This window comes from Leucoraja erinacea, chromosome 3 (assembly GCF_028641065.1).
Source record: "Leucoraja erinacea ecotype New England chromosome 3, Leri_hhj_1, whole genome shotgun sequence".
Classification (NCBI taxonomy): domain Eukaryota; kingdom Metazoa; phylum Chordata; class Chondrichthyes; order Rajiformes; family Rajidae; genus Leucoraja; species Leucoraja erinaceus.
In genome coordinates this window covers 25,490,065-25,507,822 of record NC_073379.1, presented here as the reverse complement: position 1 = coordinate 25,507,822, position 17,758 = coordinate 25,490,065, and the positions used below count along the sequence as shown (strand labels likewise).

At 42.1% G+C, this 17,758-nt stretch overlaps 1 protein-coding gene across 2 annotated transcripts in view; it reads left to right on the top strand.

Moving 5' to 3' along the window:
• Positions 1-17,758, top strand: part of galnt7 (UDP-N-acetyl-alpha-D-galactosamine: polypeptide N-acetylgalactosaminyltransferase 7) — a 99,345-nt gene that overhangs the window by 18,965 nt on the left and 62,622 nt on the right. For both annotated transcript variants that reach the window (XM_055632319.1, XM_055632317.1), the window contains exon 2: positions 17,067-17,512. In XM_055632319.1, coding sequence (XP_055488294.1) covers positions 17,067-17,512 — 446 coding nt within the window. The remainder of the gene's footprint in view (positions 1-17,066; positions 17,513-17,758) is intronic.

Sequence of the window (17,758 nt, the reverse complement as noted above, 5' to 3'; positions counted from 1 at the left end):
TTTTTACCGAAGCCAATTAAACTCCAAACCTGTATGTCTTTGGAGTGTGGGAGGAAACTGGAGTACCCGGGAGAAACGCACGCAGTAACAGGAAGAACATAGATCATCCTTCTTGAACATCTTGAGAAAATTCCGATGCACTTGTTCCCTCTATTCCTAACAACCTTAAAGAATTCCAGCAGATTAATCAAACATGATTTTCATTGAATTTCATTGTTTTGTTTCAGAACATATGACAATAAAGCACTTTAGCCTCTTCATTTTCCTTTCATAAGTCTTTGCTTTACCCAGTTCTATTATTTATTTTGAAGTGTTCTGTTACAACAACATTATAAATTCCAGCATTTGCCCTGCTACAGGAAAAATGCAATTGAGCAGAAATAGTGCAGAGAAAATTTCAGAGGATGTTACCAGGATTCAAGGGAAGGAGAGATTAGGCAGGTTGGGACATTATTCCTTGAAATGTATGAGACTAACGGGTGATCTAGCAGAGGTGTATAAATTCATGGGGGCATACATAGGATGAATCACATAGCCTTTTTCTAAGGGTGGGGGAATCGAGAACTAGATGGAATAGGTTAACGGTCAAATAGAAAAGATTTTATTTTACACCCGAAGAGGAAAATATTTTGGACAGATTCTGGTCGATATATAGAATGATTTGCCAGAGGAAATTGTTGAAGAAGGTACAATAACAACATTTAAACATTAACATTGGACAGGTATATGGATAGGAAAGGTTTAGAGGGATTTGGGACAAATGGGATTAGCTCTGCATGGACAAGTAAGGTTAAAGGGCAAAGTTTCCATGCTATATATAACTCTATAACTAGAGTATCCCCTCTAACATCAGGGATTGGAAGCAACAAGGACTGTTGAAGTTCTGGAATACTGTGCTTCAATGAGTGGCTCTCACAAATAATTAGTTATCAACCTAGCCCTCCCGAAAAAATCTTTTGGTACTACCCTGTACTAACAACAGCTGCTGATGAGAAGCTTACCACGAATATTTACTGTTGTAAACACAATGTGAATTTGCTATTTGGACGGAAAGGCGATTTTCCAACAAAATGTCATCAACAACCTTGGAACAGAACTACCAGTACGTCAGTACATGTTCCAACCAAAAAGTTGGAATGCAATGAATTGGAAAATAAATCAGCTTGAGGGATACATTTGAAGTTGTTTATAACCCACCTGAATTTGACATCCAAACAGGCTTCTCAGCCTTGTGTAATAACTTCTTAGTCATTTCTTCTTTTGAGCCTGTATAACTAGATTATCTTTCTTTTCAAAAAATATTTTTAGACTCCCTGTACTGAGATTTTTTATATATAATATATATATATATATTATAATTATATATATAATGTTATATTAAATAACATATACAGCCCCTATTTTAATATTATTCATAAGGTCCTTCTGTATCCATTTCTTGCCTAGTATGTCTATTTGCACAATCTACAGATGCAATGGAACTATTTACCTCTGTGTCCGGTTTCATTGAATTTCTAGCATCTTTAGCCCTTGCAGGCTGCCCAAAGCAATTTAGAGCCAATTCACAGATACTAAAGGGCCTGTCCCACTTGGTCGTCAATTGCGCCTCATTTACGCATCACATGTAAAATAGGTCGACGCGTCGTGATGCGCGACGTTGCGCGCAAATCACGCATCAGCACAGCTGCCTGGAGCACGTGACGTCATTAGAATACCCTGCTGCGGCAGGACGTTGACATAAGGACGTTGACGCACGGTGACGTCACCATTCGTCACCACGCGATACACGTGAGATATCGGGACGCCAGCGTATAACAGCAATGCATAAGCGTGCATACCCAAAGCGTCAGCGTGCGTACGCGATACGTCACGCAGGTGGCGCGCGAGGATTTTGTTCCTGTACTAAATCCTGGAGCGCCGCGCGATACTGCGTGCCACCGCACACGATTCCACGCCTCACCATGCACAACGCATGCGCACCACACGTGCCACGATGCGTCGACCTAATTTACATATAACGAGTAAATGAGGCGCAAATGATGGCCAAGTGGGACAGGCCTTTAAGGACACACTGCAATCAATTTGTACTTGCTGTAGCCTCTCAAAAACCACTATGGTAATGACCAGAAAATCTAGTTTTGGTAATACTGGCCGATAGAACTCCATTGTTTGAAATATTGGTGTGGGATATTTTATATGGATTCTATACCCCATACTCTTTCTATTCTCTGATGGCTTTTCTATGGTACAAGTTATTTAATTTAGTTTATTGTCACGTGTTCCGAGGTACGGTGAAAATCTTTTGTTGTGTGCCGTCCGGTCAGCTGAAAGACTATACATGATTACTGTCCACAGCCGTGCACAGCGTACAGATAAAGGGAATAACATATAGTGCAAGGTAAAATCCGATTATAGATAGTCCAAGGGTTTTCAATGAGCAACGCTTGCCTTTGGAATGGCAGAGGAAACCAGAGCATGTGGAGGAAACCCATATGGTCACACGTGCAAACTCCACACAAACAGCACCCGAGGTCAGGATCGAACCTGGGTCTTTGGAGCTGTGGGGCAGCAGCTCTGTCGCTTTAGAGATGGTCTTTAGAGATATGAACTATTGATCTAGTGAAGCAAATTTAAATCCTACCACAATTCCCTTTTTTTTATTTTTTAAATCGCCCTCCAACACTAAAGGTCTACAACCTCACCAGGATCTGTGCACCATTTCATTTATTTCAGGCGCCACCACTCAGCAAGATGACCATTGTCTTGAATGCAATAGCAGAATGTTTGGTTAATTGAGGGACAGTGTGTTTGAAGATCAAAATTTAAAATCTAGCATAAAACTCGTAATCTATTAGGCATAGGCCATTCGTTTATGCTGCTGAGATTTGGACTATCTATAGTTGAGGAGATACCACCAAAGCTGATCTCCACTTCTTTGATAGGATAAGCAAACCAATGTCAGAAATCCACTCCCACATCTCAGCATTGAAGCCGAGTCAGACATAGTTGACCCGTATACTCCTGAAACAGACACTTTGTTCTAACCTCTGTCTTAGGGTAGAGATCAACAGGCCGATAAAATAAACCTCAACAAAGAAGCTATCCTCAATGACTCCTGGAGGTCTCCAGCCCAGGACTGTTTAAAGTGGTGGACATGCTTACAGGATGGTGCTGAGAGACTCAATGCCTTGTCGGGAACATACAAAAGCCCAATTTTAAAGCAAAAAAAGGCGCAAAGTGCTGGAGTAACTCAGCGGGCAGGCAGCATCTCTGGAGAACATGCATCGTTGCCTATCCATGTTTACTAGATGTGTACGAAAGAACTGCAGATGCTGGTTTAAATCAAAGGTAGACACAAAATGCTGGAGTAACTCAGCGGGACAGGCAGTATCTCTGGAGAGAAGGAATGGGTGACGTTTCGGGTCGAGACCCTTCTTCAGTATCTTCAGTAGAGTCTACTCCAGAACCCACAAAACCAGAGTAGAAGTAAATCATCCGTAATCTCAAGAGATTGCTTAATTGCTGATGGATGTTCACCGACGCCGATGGTCCAGCTTCACGGCAAGAGGGCCTGAAGACACCGGGCTGGCTGAGGAGGCCAGATATAGGCCCCGACCTCGGGTGGACTATGAGGGGGAGAACTGGATATTTTTGGTGCCTTCCCTCACAGTGAATTCTGCTGTGGGGGGACGTTTCATGTTGATTTCTATAGTGTACTGTTTCTGTGTCTTTTTTCTTTTTCTCTTTTTTCTCTTTTTTTGATTTGTATGGATTTATTGCATTGATCTGTTCAATTAATTTAATCAATCTCTGTAAAGCACTTTGGTTCAAATACTGGTTTTGTTGAAAAGTGCTATATAAATAAATATTATTATTATTATTATTATTATTAAGAAGAAGACTGGTGTCATTAATAAACACAGCATGGGAGAGCCTTGAAGGGATAAGGCCCTTTTAATCCATACCAATATGGTGGGTCGCACAAGTGCTGTAATGGTTGAGTGTGTACTTCCACCACATTAGAGCGGCAGAATCTTGATAACAGAACAACCAATGCGGTATGATCTATATCTAGACTAATGTGTACGTAAAAGCTATAACCGCGGCTCCAGTTTAGGCGTAATTAATTTTCAGTACAGGTCCACCTCCGATTTTCCAGCATCTCCTTTAATCCAGACAGAATTAAGAGAGTACATTTTGAAATCCCCCCCCCCCCCCCCCCCCCCCCCCCCCCCCCCCCCCCCCCCCCCCCCCTTTGGAAGTTCCCGCTGAAAATGTGGCACATAGACTAGGTGGGGCGGCCAATTTCAACCTCATCGGGACTTCCATGGCCAATCAGCGGGTCGAGGTTGACCCCTGCTGCCAAGGTCTGGAATTTCCGGCCCAGCCGAAACCGGCAGATCCGTTCCCATAGCCACCTTCCGGGGCCAACTCTGCAGCCGATTGGCGGGTTGAATTCACTCCCTGCAGACAGGGCTCTGGAATTTCGGCCTTGCCAGAGCCAGCAGATCCTGTGCCTTAGCTGACTTCCGGGGCCAACTCTGCGAGCCAATATCTCGGCCCCTCAGCCGCCTAGGCGGACCGTTCCGGTACTGTTCCACAGCTGTGACCTCTGTTGGTTAATCATGAAAATGGATAATCGTGAAAGGCGCTAGAACCAAGGGTGCCGACAAATCGGTGGTGGACCTATACCTTTTGTGATAGGTTTTAAGTCACTGCATTAGAGGGGAGCTCTGAATACATGTTAGTTAAAAGGTTATAATATGAGATTTTATTGACACTGGGCCTGTACTCGCTGGAAGAGGACCTCATTGACACATACCGAATAGTGAAAGACTTGGTTAGAGTGGATGTGGAGAGGGAGTTTCCACTTGTGGGTGAGCCAAGGACTATCTGTCATAGCCTCAGAATTAAAGGACTTTCCTTTAGGAAGGAGATGAGGAGGAATGTTTTAGTCCGAGGGTGGTGAATCTGTGGAATTCTTTGCCACAGAAGGCTGTGGAGACCGTCAATGGGTATTTTTAAGGCAGAGAGAGATAGATTCTTGATTAGTACAGGTGTCAGGGGTTCTGGGGAGAAGGCCGGAGAACGGTGTTAAGAGGGAGAGATAGATCAGCCATGATTGAATGGCAGAATAGACTTGATGGGCTGAATGGCCTAATTCTGCTCCTTTCACGTGAGATTTTCAATGATGCTGCCAGTTATAGGATTAATGATGCTGGAATGGAGAAGAATTAAGGAGATTTGATCGAGATATGCAAGATTAAGAGTAGATAAGGGAAATAGGAATTTGTTAATTTTCTTTGCTAGATTCAAAACAAACAGATTCATATTAAGGTAATTGGTGAGGACAGAAAAAATTGTTTCGCCTGGATAGTGATGAGGTTATCGAATTTCTGCCTGATATTCGAGCAATTGAGGTTCTGTTAGTAATAAGCATGTAGACTGAGATCGGGGCAATGATTTTTTTTTTAATCGCTTAATACCCTCGCAGTAGCCTCTTTGTGTGTAATAATTCTGCAACTTTATTGTATCTTTTAATGCTTTGTGATATTCTTTAAAGCCACAGCTTGTCCTTCAGATTGCTAATGAGTCAAATCTGGCTTTTCCCTCGTAAACTATTACTCAGTGTTCCCTGTTTCATGTTGCATAAAGTACATCAGCAAAAACACCATGCAGTGTCTGCAGAAAGAGTTGACATTAATTATCACAGCACTTCCCATTCATTAGGTCCTACTCATAAGCATTGTATTTCCATGTCTTTATGAGGGCAATCAGGATCATTGCCCGTCTCATCTTGTGCATTGTGTTTAAATTTTACACAATTCCCATTTTCTCAAGGGATGTCACTTGAGACGTTGAAGATTTGGTAAGAATAGTCGGAGTTGGTTGCAAAAAAATGAGCAGTCAGCGAGCCAACATGTCCTGCAAAGCCATATGTAACTCAGCCAACAGTCACAGAGTCGTACAGCATGGAAATGGGCTCTTCAGACCAACTTGGCCATGCCGACCAAAATGACCCATCTATTCTAGTCTCACTTGTCCATGTTTGGCCCATAACCCTCTAATCCATGTACCTGTCCAAATGATTTTTAAATATTAGATAGACACAAAAAGCTGGAGTAACTCAGCAGGTCAGAAGACATCTCTGGAGAAAAGGAACTGGTGACAATTTGGGTCGAGACCGACCTGAAATGTCACCAGTTCCTTTTCTCCAGAGATGCTGTCTGACCCACTGAGTTACTCCAGCTTTTTGGGTCTATCTTTGGTTTAAACTAGCATCTGCAGTTACTTCCTACACATTTTTTAGATCTTGTTATAGTACCTGCCTCAACTCCTTTCTCTGGCAACTCATACCATATACCTACCACCCTTTGTGTGAAAAAGTTGCCCCTCAGTATCCTGTGCTATTTTTCCTCATCATCTTTCATTTTCTTCTTTTAGAAGAAACTGATTGACCATCTCCAGTACGTTTGGCTGATCCAGGTATTTTGGCTATGATAGTAGATCAGAGATTCATTTCCCCAAACCCTTTCCACCATCAACAAAATACACAACACTTGCACAGATTACATAAGCAGCATTTTACAAACCCATTAGTTCTACCTCAGGGACAAGGGCTGTAGGCGTTTGTGTTTACCTCCACTCTTCTCCATACCACACCTTTCTGAAAAGGTAGTATATTTCTGTTCGTTCACCATTGTTGTATTTGAGATGTAGAAACAGAATTCAAATGCTGGTTTATACCAATGATGGACACAAAGTGTTGGAGTAACTCAGCTGGTCAGGCAGCATCTGGGGGGAAAAAGGGTTAATTGACATTTCAGGTCGGGACCCTTATTCCCTTAAGACCTTAGGAAGAAGGGACACGACGCAAAACGTCACTTATCCTTTTCCCCCAGAGATGCTGCCTGACCCGCTGAGTTACTCCAGCATTTTGTGTCGGTCTATTGTTGAAACTGACATCTGTAACTCCCTGTACAGAGGAAGCACATTCAACAGAAGGATGGCAGCTATTTGTGGAGGTGCCCCATCACCACCTTTACAAGGGCAATTAGGGTTGGGCAATGTATGCTGGCCTTGTCACCAACGTTCTTTCCTCGAAATTAGTAAAATAAAGAAGCCAACAAGTAGTCTTTTGTAGAAATATTGAAATGCCTTCTCTCCAAGGTGCCAATCTTTAACTGGTCATGTAGTGTCACACAAGAAAATAACATAATTTCCCTCAAGCTAAAGTGCTGTGAACAAACGCTTAATCTTTCAAAGGAATTGAAGGTGTGTCAAAAACATTCCTCGTCTAAATTCACACCAAGCAAAACACTGTCTTCCAGTGTTGGTAGTGGATGGAAATGCAGTCTTTAACAACAGCTGTTTAATACTGCAGCAAGTATTAATTATGCATCTGGGTAAAGCAACTTCAGTAAGCCTTTTTTTAATAACGTGTAAGATTATTTAATTGCAGTTTTCCTGTGGTTTCCTGTCCTTTTGTGGTGTTTAATCTTTAACAGTATACTTTTAAGATTTATTGCTTGATAATGTCTTGTAACATATTTTATATTGTTCAAGATTACTTGACGTGTAATGAATGGCCATCTACAAGAGAATGGTGATAAGATTAAATACTTTGTGGGATAGAAGACCAAAGTGTAACCTGGCAGTAAATTGAATGTTACAAATGAAATTAAAAGGTCATGGCAGAGTTAACAAGAGAATGTGTTAAGCTGTCTTGTCGCTTTTTTGCCGGGACTGAAGGGTGCTAAGAAAATAGCTTGATTAGGATTTGAGTGATTGATTCTAACCCCTTTCATCATTAATGTGATTTTGCCAATTCTGAACAACTTTGTGTGACTTATTTAGTCTTTACATAAATGCCTGTGGGCTGACCATTGCTCTATTTTCCATGTTGGAATTGTATACTTTGTTGTGTTAACACTGAAGTGTGTGAGTGTGTGTGTGCACATGCACTTTAGTTTAGTTTCAAGATACAATGTGAAAACAGGTCCTTTGGCCCTCCGAGTCCGTGCCAACCAACAATAACTAGTTCTACCCTACACTCTAGGGACAATTTACAGAAGCCAATTAATCTACAAACCCGGATGTCTTTGGAATGTGGAAGAAACCGGAGCGCCCGGAGAAAACCCACTAGGTCACAGGGAAAATGTGTAAACTCCGTACAGTGTTGTCAGGATTGAACCTGGGTTTCTGGCAACTCCACCGCTGCGCCATTGTGTCACCCACCTGTGTGTGTGTGTACTGCAATGTATTTAGGATGCTTTGTGATTTGGGCCAAGTGGGAGGATTTAAAACATTGGGCATTTTAAGAAACATTTGTGTTGGGAATAGAATGCAACCACGTAAGAGACAAAATGAATAAACCCTTTTTAGTTTGGAAATAAGCAACCTGGAATGGTTTTTGTCAGATGAGGGGTAACAGAAGAGTATCAACAGATTCACAAAACTCAATGCACAACCCAAACAAATGAGAGAATAGTGATGTATTTTGTGCCATCAAATACCAACAGCCATCTATTCCTTCTCCTAATTAAACAATCTTTTGAGGTTGAGGTGACCTGCTACCCCAACGGTTCCCTGGGTTCTAAGATTACATGTGTATGGCCTCCGTTTGCTCACATCCGAGGTGTTTGGAAATGTTCGGCACCTTCCTGCGTGTTTCTTTGCCATTTTGGGTAGTACTGGCAAGAGAATCCCAGGGGTCATTGAGGTTACATTTTATTCCCCTGGAAATGTTAAGGTATCCTTGAAGTGTTTTCTCGGTCCCCCTGTATATTGCCATAATGGAGCTTAGGGAAGAATACATATTTTGAGGGTCTTGTGTCAGGTATGCACTGTATGGCCTGCCCATTGGAGCATGTGGACAGCGATTAGACCCTTAATGTTGGGCATGTGGACCTTGTAGAGGATGCGGACAATGGTTTGGATAGATATGGAGGCATTTGCAGCGAGAGCAATCATGGTAGTTTAGTTTAGAGATACAGCATGGAAACCGGCCCTTCGGCTCACTGAGTACACACCAAGCTATGGTCACCCACGTACACCAGTTGTATCCTACAATCTAGGGACAATTTACAGAGGCCAATTAACCTACAAGCGGTAGAATTGCTGCCTTGTTGCGCCAGGACCCCAGGTTCGATCCTGACTATGGGTGCTGTCTGTATGGAGTTTACACGTTCTCCCTGTGACCTTTAGGATGTGGGAGGAAACCGGAGAACCCGGAGGAAGCCCCCACAGTCACAGGGGGAACGTGCAAACTCCGTACAGACAGCACCCGTAGTCAGGATTGAACCCGGGTCCCTGGCGTTATAAGGCAGCAACCCTACCGCTGCGCTGCTATTCTGCTCAAATGTGCCACCCATGGTACTTACCTCTATTTGGAGACATAAACAATTAATGTCTTGAAGTGTAAATTGTTTCTGCATTGAGAGATGGGGAGATGAAGTCCCTGCTTTAGTACTAAAACATGACAGAGAAGTACTTCTGTTGTGATTTCATGACTGTTTTTGGGAGAAGAAAATGCCTGGGGATGTGAGGAATGCAGTAATCTCAATCATTTTCCCAAAAAGGAGCCTAGTCTACTTGTGGTAATCAGGAAAGCAAGGTCAAGAAACCTCCTCTAACCAGTGGCCGAAGACTTTCTCCAACATGAATTCCATATTTCAAGAGTTAAAACTAACCTGATCTTCACTGCAAAACAACCAAGAGAAATGTAGGGAGTTGTACCAACCACTCACTATACCTGGCCTTTTTTTACTTGAAAACATTCATCTCCAGACAGAATTTAGTTTAGATATACAGCGCAGAACCAGGCCCTTCGGCCCACTGATTCCGTACTGACCAGCGATCCCCGCACATTAACACTATCCTGCACACACTAGGGACAATTTTTACACTTATATCAAGCCAATTAACCTACAAACCTGTCTTTGGATTGTGGGAGGAAACCGAAGATATCGGAGAAAACCCACGCAGGTCACTCACGGGGACATTGCTGCAATGTGACAAGTAATCCGTGATCCCCATGGCAAATCTATGACAGCCTCATGCAGCCAGACTAAATCAATGCACCGGTCTTTTCTCAGTCTTCCTCATTTCAGTACTCCGCCTCCAATGAGAGTGGAGTGAAGGTAATCTGCAGTATCGCCAGAAAATGTTCAGCTTTCTTTGCTTTCATTCCAACCCAAGATCACATAATCAACCATCACGTTACTGTACATATACATATGTGTTCGAATTTAGAAAAAGAACAGACTCCTCAATCCACCATGTCTGTGCTGAACATACCAAGATAAGCTAATGTCATCTGACTCCATATCCCTCTATTCCCTGCACCTCCATGTGCTTATCTAAAAGCCTCTTAAATGCCACTATCGTATCTGCCTCCACCACCACCCCTGGCACTGGGCTCCAGGCACCCATTACCCCCTGTGTAAAAACAAGACCTACCCCACATATCTTTAAACTTTGCATCTCTCACCTTAAAGCTCTGCCCTCTCATCTTTGCCATTTCCATCCTGGAAAAATGTTTTGCCTGTCTACCCTATCTATGCCTCTCATCATTTTATATACTTCTATCTGGTTTCCCCTCAACCTCTGACATTCTAGAGAAAACACTCCAAGTTTGTCCAACTTCTGCTTGCAGCTAAAACCATGTAAACGGACAGTATTCTGGTAAACCTCTCCCAGACCTCCACGTCCTTTCTGGAATGGAGCAATCAGAACTGCACACAATACACAATAGCCTAAACCAGACCTATAGAACTGCATCATGACTTCCTGACTCTTATACTTAACTCTTGTACTCAATCTTATACTCAATACACAGGTGTTGTTTGATATAGTTGAAAGCCATTCAAATTGATTAATTGTTGATTCGTTCAGTGCAATGAACGTGAAAATAAGCCATGCACTAAGCATCGCAATACCTGTCGACAAGGTCCAATATCAATGCTTAAATTCACAAGCACTGCCGATAGTCTTTTGACAAAAGATACAGCGCAGAAACAGGCCCTTCAGCCCACTGAGTCCACACTGACCAGGATTACCCCGAACACTAACACTATCCTGCCCTACAGCCAGGGACAATATAACAATTATACTGAAGCCAATTAACCTACAAACCTGGACATCTTGTGGGAGGAAACCAGAGTCTCTGGAGAAAACCCATACGGTCACGGGGAGAATTTACAAACTCAGTACAGACAGCACCCGTAGTCAGGATCGAACCCGGGTCCCTGGCGCTGTAATACAGCAACTTTTACGCTGCGCCACCCAAGTCATTTGAGGAAAATGATTGTGCATAGATCAAGACCTTGGTGTCAAGTTCATTGTATTACAAACAATAAGTCTTTTGCTGTTCTATAAAATACTGTGAACTACAAGGGAAAAATGGAAGAACACAACATTTATTTGCAGCATTGACGGATTTAAGAATTAACTAAAAAGATTTAAATAAGCACTGAAGTAGCAGAGATTTACTTCCAGATGGCATGATGTAGTAAGTTTGTATAATGCCTTTCATAACCACCGAAGATTCACAAACAAGCAGTTATACAGTTATGAAGTATGATAATTGTGATATACAGTAATAGGGAAACAGGAGCCTAAACAAGGTTTTGTGGGCAGCCCTGAAATAAAAGGCTTTATGATCTGTTTCAGCAAGTGCTTGAGGGATAAATGTTGGTCAGGAATTTTGGATAATCTCTCACACAAGCTCTAGATCTATCACGTTTAGCTGATATTTCTAAGAGGCTTTGATTCAACGTATCATCTAAACATCATGTACTGAGTACTGCAAAACTTGCATTACTTGCTCAGGCTTCTGGGATTTGAATTCACAACCAACTAATTCAAAGGCAAGGTCATGCCATAGTATGATCCTTATCTCACAATTTTTGCTTCTAAATCTCTGGCCTTCCTCCAACCGTCTGCCGATCAAAACCCCCCTCGCCTGTATTCACCTATCACCTGTGTAGGAAGGAACTGCAGATGTTGGTTTATACCGATGATAGACACAAAATGCTGGAGCAACTCAGCAGGTCAGACAGCATCTCTGGAGAAATGGAATAGGTGACGTTTTGGATCGAGACTGAGGGTTTTTGAACTGAAACGTCACCTATTGCTTGTCTTCAGAGATGCTGTCTGACTCGCTGAGTTACTCCAGCATTTTGTGTCCGCCTATCATTTGCCAGGCTTTGTCCCGCCCTTCCTCTCATCCAGCTTCTCCCCCCACTTCCACTCCCCCCACTCCCAGCCCCAACCACAAAATATCACCTATCCATGTTCTCCCACTAAATTACTCCAGCATTCTGTATGTTTTTTTGTAAACCAGCATCTGCAGTTCCTTGTGCCTACATACCTACTTCTAGTGTTTTAAATGTTTGTTTTGGGTTCCAGATTTTAAGTGCAATATAATATTATTTGAATGGATAAAGAATGTCAATAATTGAAAATAAGTTGAAGGTAGACCCAAATTGCTGGAGTACCTCAGCGGGACAGGCAGCATCTCTGGAGAGAAAGAATGGGTGATGTTTCGGGTCGAAACCCTTCAGACTGATTGAAAATAAGTTTGTTGCTTAAATTTACATGGTGATTTCCATTTCTCGGTGTAATAGTGGAGGTCAATAGTAATTTGATGCAAGAATCAAGAGAAAAAGAAGTGCATAGGAAGCAGAGGTATCTGAATTTGCTATTGCTGGAAGGGTCAGAATGACCTCTGGACTTGGGCTTGTTGATCTGTAACACATCTACTGCAGGTTAATGTCGCTTATCATTACTCTCCCATGAACATCACCTGCACAAGAGCAATTAATGTGAGCTCTTAACTCGGTCACTACTTGGAAACAAAGAAGCCTCAACCATGCATTCAAGCAAGCTGAAAGCTGCACCTAATTACAGTACCTAACCGGACATTGTGATTTACCTACACAAAAAGACCAATCGTCCACATCAAATATCAAAGCAGGTCCTAAAGTAAAGTTTTCCATGTAGAATCCCTCCTTTTAAGCAAAATGTGAATGATCTGATATCTCAAAACACTAGGAATTCAATAGTCATGACTGTAGGAGTTCTGAAATGAAATCAGATAATGCATTAGCTTTAGGAAATTCTCCTTTGACCATCCCTCCATTTATATCTCTATTCTCCTCTAGCCCTCTATCCCTCTGGTTTAAAGCCTTATGCATCTCCATTCCTCCTTGCATTACACTTGTAGCCTTGTATTCAGCTACCTAGGTCCTTGTCAAAACTTTGTGCGTTTAGTTTAGAGATATTGCATGGAAAAAGGCCCTACTGAGTCCAAGCTGATCATCGATCACATATTTACATTGTTTTTTTTGTTATCCCTCTTTCTCAACCACTCCCTACACACCAGGGACAATTTTATTTTACAGAAGTTAGTTAACCTACAAACCTGCGTGTTTTGGAATGTGGGAGAAAACCAGATCACCTGGAGGAAACCCACGTGACTAAAGACAGCACTCGAGGTCAGGATCGAACCCGGGTCTCTGGCGCTGTGAACCAGCTTTAGTTTAGTTTTGAGATACAACCGGGAAATAGGCTCTTCGGCGCCAACCTGTGATCACCCATACGCTAGTTTTATCCCACACACTAGGGACAGTTTACAGAAGCCAATTGTCCGACAAACTTGCACGTCTTTGGAATGTGGGAGAAAACCGGAGCACCCGGAGAAAACCCTCGCGGTCACTGGGTGAAAGTACAAACTCTGTACGGACAGCTGTGCCTGCTTCTCCTGTAAAGCTATCTCTGGAGAAACATTTGGTCAATTGTCCTGTCATCTCTGCAGCTAAGTCTCAATATTTGTCTGATCGTGCTTTTGTGATACATCTATATTAAATGCTGTATAATTGCAAATAACTGGAACAGTTCCTCAAGAAAATAAACTTTAACCAAGAACCAATCAACCGTTGCTAGTCTTTTTGTTATTAATAAAAGTGCTTGTGCAATTCACCAGCACCAGTTATAAAGATTGGGCAATATCGAATGTCAATGGCATACATCATTAACAAAATTTCTCAGAGCTGTTTCTGTGCTCATTATTAACATCATCTAGAAGCTGATCGTTCCTAAAACTGGTCATGTGTCTCCTGATCATGCCATGGTGATTTTCTGATTATTCCACTCGATTGTGCATTTTTTTTAAATCATTTTTTAATTTATTGTTATTGCTTTATAAACCTACTTTGTTTAAAGTCTTTAACATGCTAATTCTGACAGTCATTCTCCCAATTCTTGAAAACACCTTTGGTAATGTTTAATGTTTAGGCAGTATTCTGTCCCAAGAGCTATATAACTATAATGCTTAGGAAACTTTCTGACTTATTTGTGCCTTCCCCCAACTTCAATTGTTGTACAAAGAAGACTTCATTTATGTAACGTTTATTCACAACACTTACAAAGAGCTTAATAGCCAACAGAGTACTTTGAGTATAAGTCAGCATTGTAATACAGGAAATACTGGAGCCAATATATGAACAGAAAACAAACCGCACAAAACACTCAACTGTCTGATATGGACTGAAAATTAGATTTTTGAAATGTTGCGGGAGGGAAATATGTTGGTCAGGGCTAGACACAAAATGCTGGAGGAACTCAGCGGGACAGGCAGCATCTCTGGAGACTGATCAAGTCTGAAGAAGGGTCTCGATGGTCAGTCTCCAGAGATGCTGCCTGTCCCACTGAATTACTCCAGCATCTTCAGTTCCTTCCTACACATGTTGGTCAAGGCATCAGGGTAACTGCTCTCTTAAAATAGTATATTGAGCTTCATCCCTTGCTGGTAATGCAAATGGTAAGATTCTGATAATCTATTCATCAGAATTCCAAATGGTTTGGCATCTGGCTCTGCAGCGTGCTGTTTCCTGTACTCCCTTTAAACCACAGAGGCCTGGTTTTCCATGCACCCGTTTTAGTTTGCAGGTGCCACATTTGGTGTGTTTCCTTTAAACTACACCCATTTTCTGTGCTCCCCTTACACTTGCCAAATCCCCGTTTCCCACACTCTCTTTAAACCTGGTTCAAGTGCTCCCTTTCAACTCAGCAGGTTCTCACTGGAAAATGTATTGCACTACTGAGTACCATCTTAAAATATGTGAATTAAAGTCCATAATGAAGCGCTTCAAGAACATGGTTATAACGCAAATCAACTCCTGCCTCAGAAATGACTGGGATCCACTTCAATTTGGTGTCACCACAAGGGGTCAACAGCAGATGCATTGTCATTGGGTCTCTACTCTGCTCTGAACCATCTGGATAACAGGAGCATAAACATCGAACTGCTGTTCATCAATTACAGCTGGCGTTCAACACTATCTCCCCCCCCCCCCCCCTCCCTTTCCAAATTCGTCACCAAACTTGAAGACCTGGGTCTTTGTACCTCTTTGCAAATGGATCCTTGAATTCCTCATTGGCTGACCTCGATCAGTGCAGATCAGTAACAACATCTCCTCCTCACTGATTATCAACACAGGTGCACCTCAAGGCTGTGTGCTTAGCCTCCTGCTCTATTCTCTTTACACCCATGACTGTGTGGTTAAGCACAGTTCCAATACTAGCTATAACTTTGTTGACGACACCACTGACGTTGGCTGATAGGTGAGCTCTCAGGGGCAAGATCGAACACTTGGTTGAGTGGTACCACAACAGCAACCTCTCGCTCAACATCAAGACCAAAGATTGTTGACTTCAGGATGAGGAAGTTGAGACACCATGCACCATTTTTTTGTTTGTGATGGAGAGGAATGTCAGCTTCAAATTACTGGGCTTAAAACATGTTGGATAACCTGTTCTGGGCCCGGCACATAGATGCAATCACGAAAAAGGCGAACCAGTGACTATAATTTCTTAGACGTTTAAAGAGATTTTGTAAGTACTGTAGAAAGTATCCTAACTGATAGTATCATGGCCTGGTATGGCAGTTTCAAAGCATAGGAACGCAAGAGACTGCAGAGAGTGGTTGACTCAGCCATTGCAGACACAGAACTCCCCTCCATCTAAATCATCTACATGAGAGATGATGCCTACCGGAGATACCATCTATCATCAAGAATCTCTACAACTGGGCCATGCCATTTTCTCTCTGCTACCATCGGGCAGGAGGTACAAAAGCCTGAAGTCCCACACCACCAGATTCAAGAACAGTTACTTTCCTACAACTATCAGGTTGTTTAACCAATCTATACAACCCTAATCCTACCTTAACAACGAAACACGGGCCCACAGCAGAAGCGTCCACATCGCGGGGTGGAAACTGGAAGTACCCCAAGCTAATTCTGCTGCCACCATCATCTATTGCAACAAGTGATGGCTCCCACTGATTGTCGCTTGAAGCTTGCATTCTTTTCAGGACGGACAATGACAGTGATGTCAACATTTGAAACATGGAAGATGGACGCGAAAGAAGAAGAATGAAACACTTGGCCCACCACTTGCACTACCATGGACTTGGTTTTATTTCTCTATTCATGGTTTTGAACTAATGTCTTGTTATTTTACACAATCTATCTTTTAGAATTTTCGTCTGACTCTGAGCCCAAAATGGTACGGCAATCAAGATTTTGGCATTTTACCTGTATCTCATCGTCCCCGGATGTCAAATTGTTATGATTTTACTGTAGTCATGACTACACATTCAACTCCATTTCTGAAATGCAGTTTTGTTGTGGTCATGCCAAATCGATGGATTTTATGAAAGCCTTAGAACATTTTGCCTTGGCAGATCACATGAATCGACATTACGAAACTTTTTGTGGAATGTATACACGGTTTAAATGAGTGTTTCCCATCACATGCTAGTGTTCAATTTAGGTTTAATCTTTCAGTGATACTATTGCTAAGAGAAGCACTTAAGCTTCCAACCCCACAAAATTCAGGAAGCAAACAGTTGCAAATAATAGAGATGACGAGATCTGTGGTTGATTAGCGTAGAATTAAAGGTCACGGGGGACTCAGCATAAAGTTATGATACCACTGTTCATATTAGTTTTTTGAAATTTTCTATCACTAATATTTTTGTTATCTGCTTACCTTTTTAGCCCGGAAGAGATGTCAACAAGCCAAATATTCCCAATAATGGACCTGTTGTGAATAACAAATTTCAACCCGTTGTCCCTTGGCCTCAAGTTGAAGGAGTGGAAGTGGACCTCGAATCAATTCGATTAAAAAATAAAAATGTACCCCAGCAGGGTGCTGCTGACAATAACCAACAGAATGCAATACAGAAACAGTATCTTACTTTCAAGCCACAGAAATTTGCTTACCCCGATCCCGTGTTGAAAAATGGTGTGTTGGGGAACTTTGAGACCAAACAAGCTGAACCACCAGGCGTTGCCAATGGCCCCGGAGAAGAAGCAAAGCCTTTGGTACTGGGTGCTGAATATAAAGATGTTGTGCAATCAAGCATCAAGGAGTTTGGTTTCAACATGGTGGCCAGCGATCAAATATCACTGGATCGATCGATCAATGATCTGAGACATGAAGAGTAAGTGAGAAATGAATGTAAAGTTTTATTCCTCGTCAGTATATTGAATTGCAAGTCTTTCCACTGTAGTCATCTTTCTGCTGCATCAGAAAAGGATATCTTTTTTAAATAGCCTAAGAATCCAAATAACAACTAATCCCATTCACACAAGAATTCACAATATAACATGATCTCACTGTCATGAATTTATATTCCAGATGGAAGGAATTTAATGTTTAATTCCCATAAATTAATCTAGAAACATCC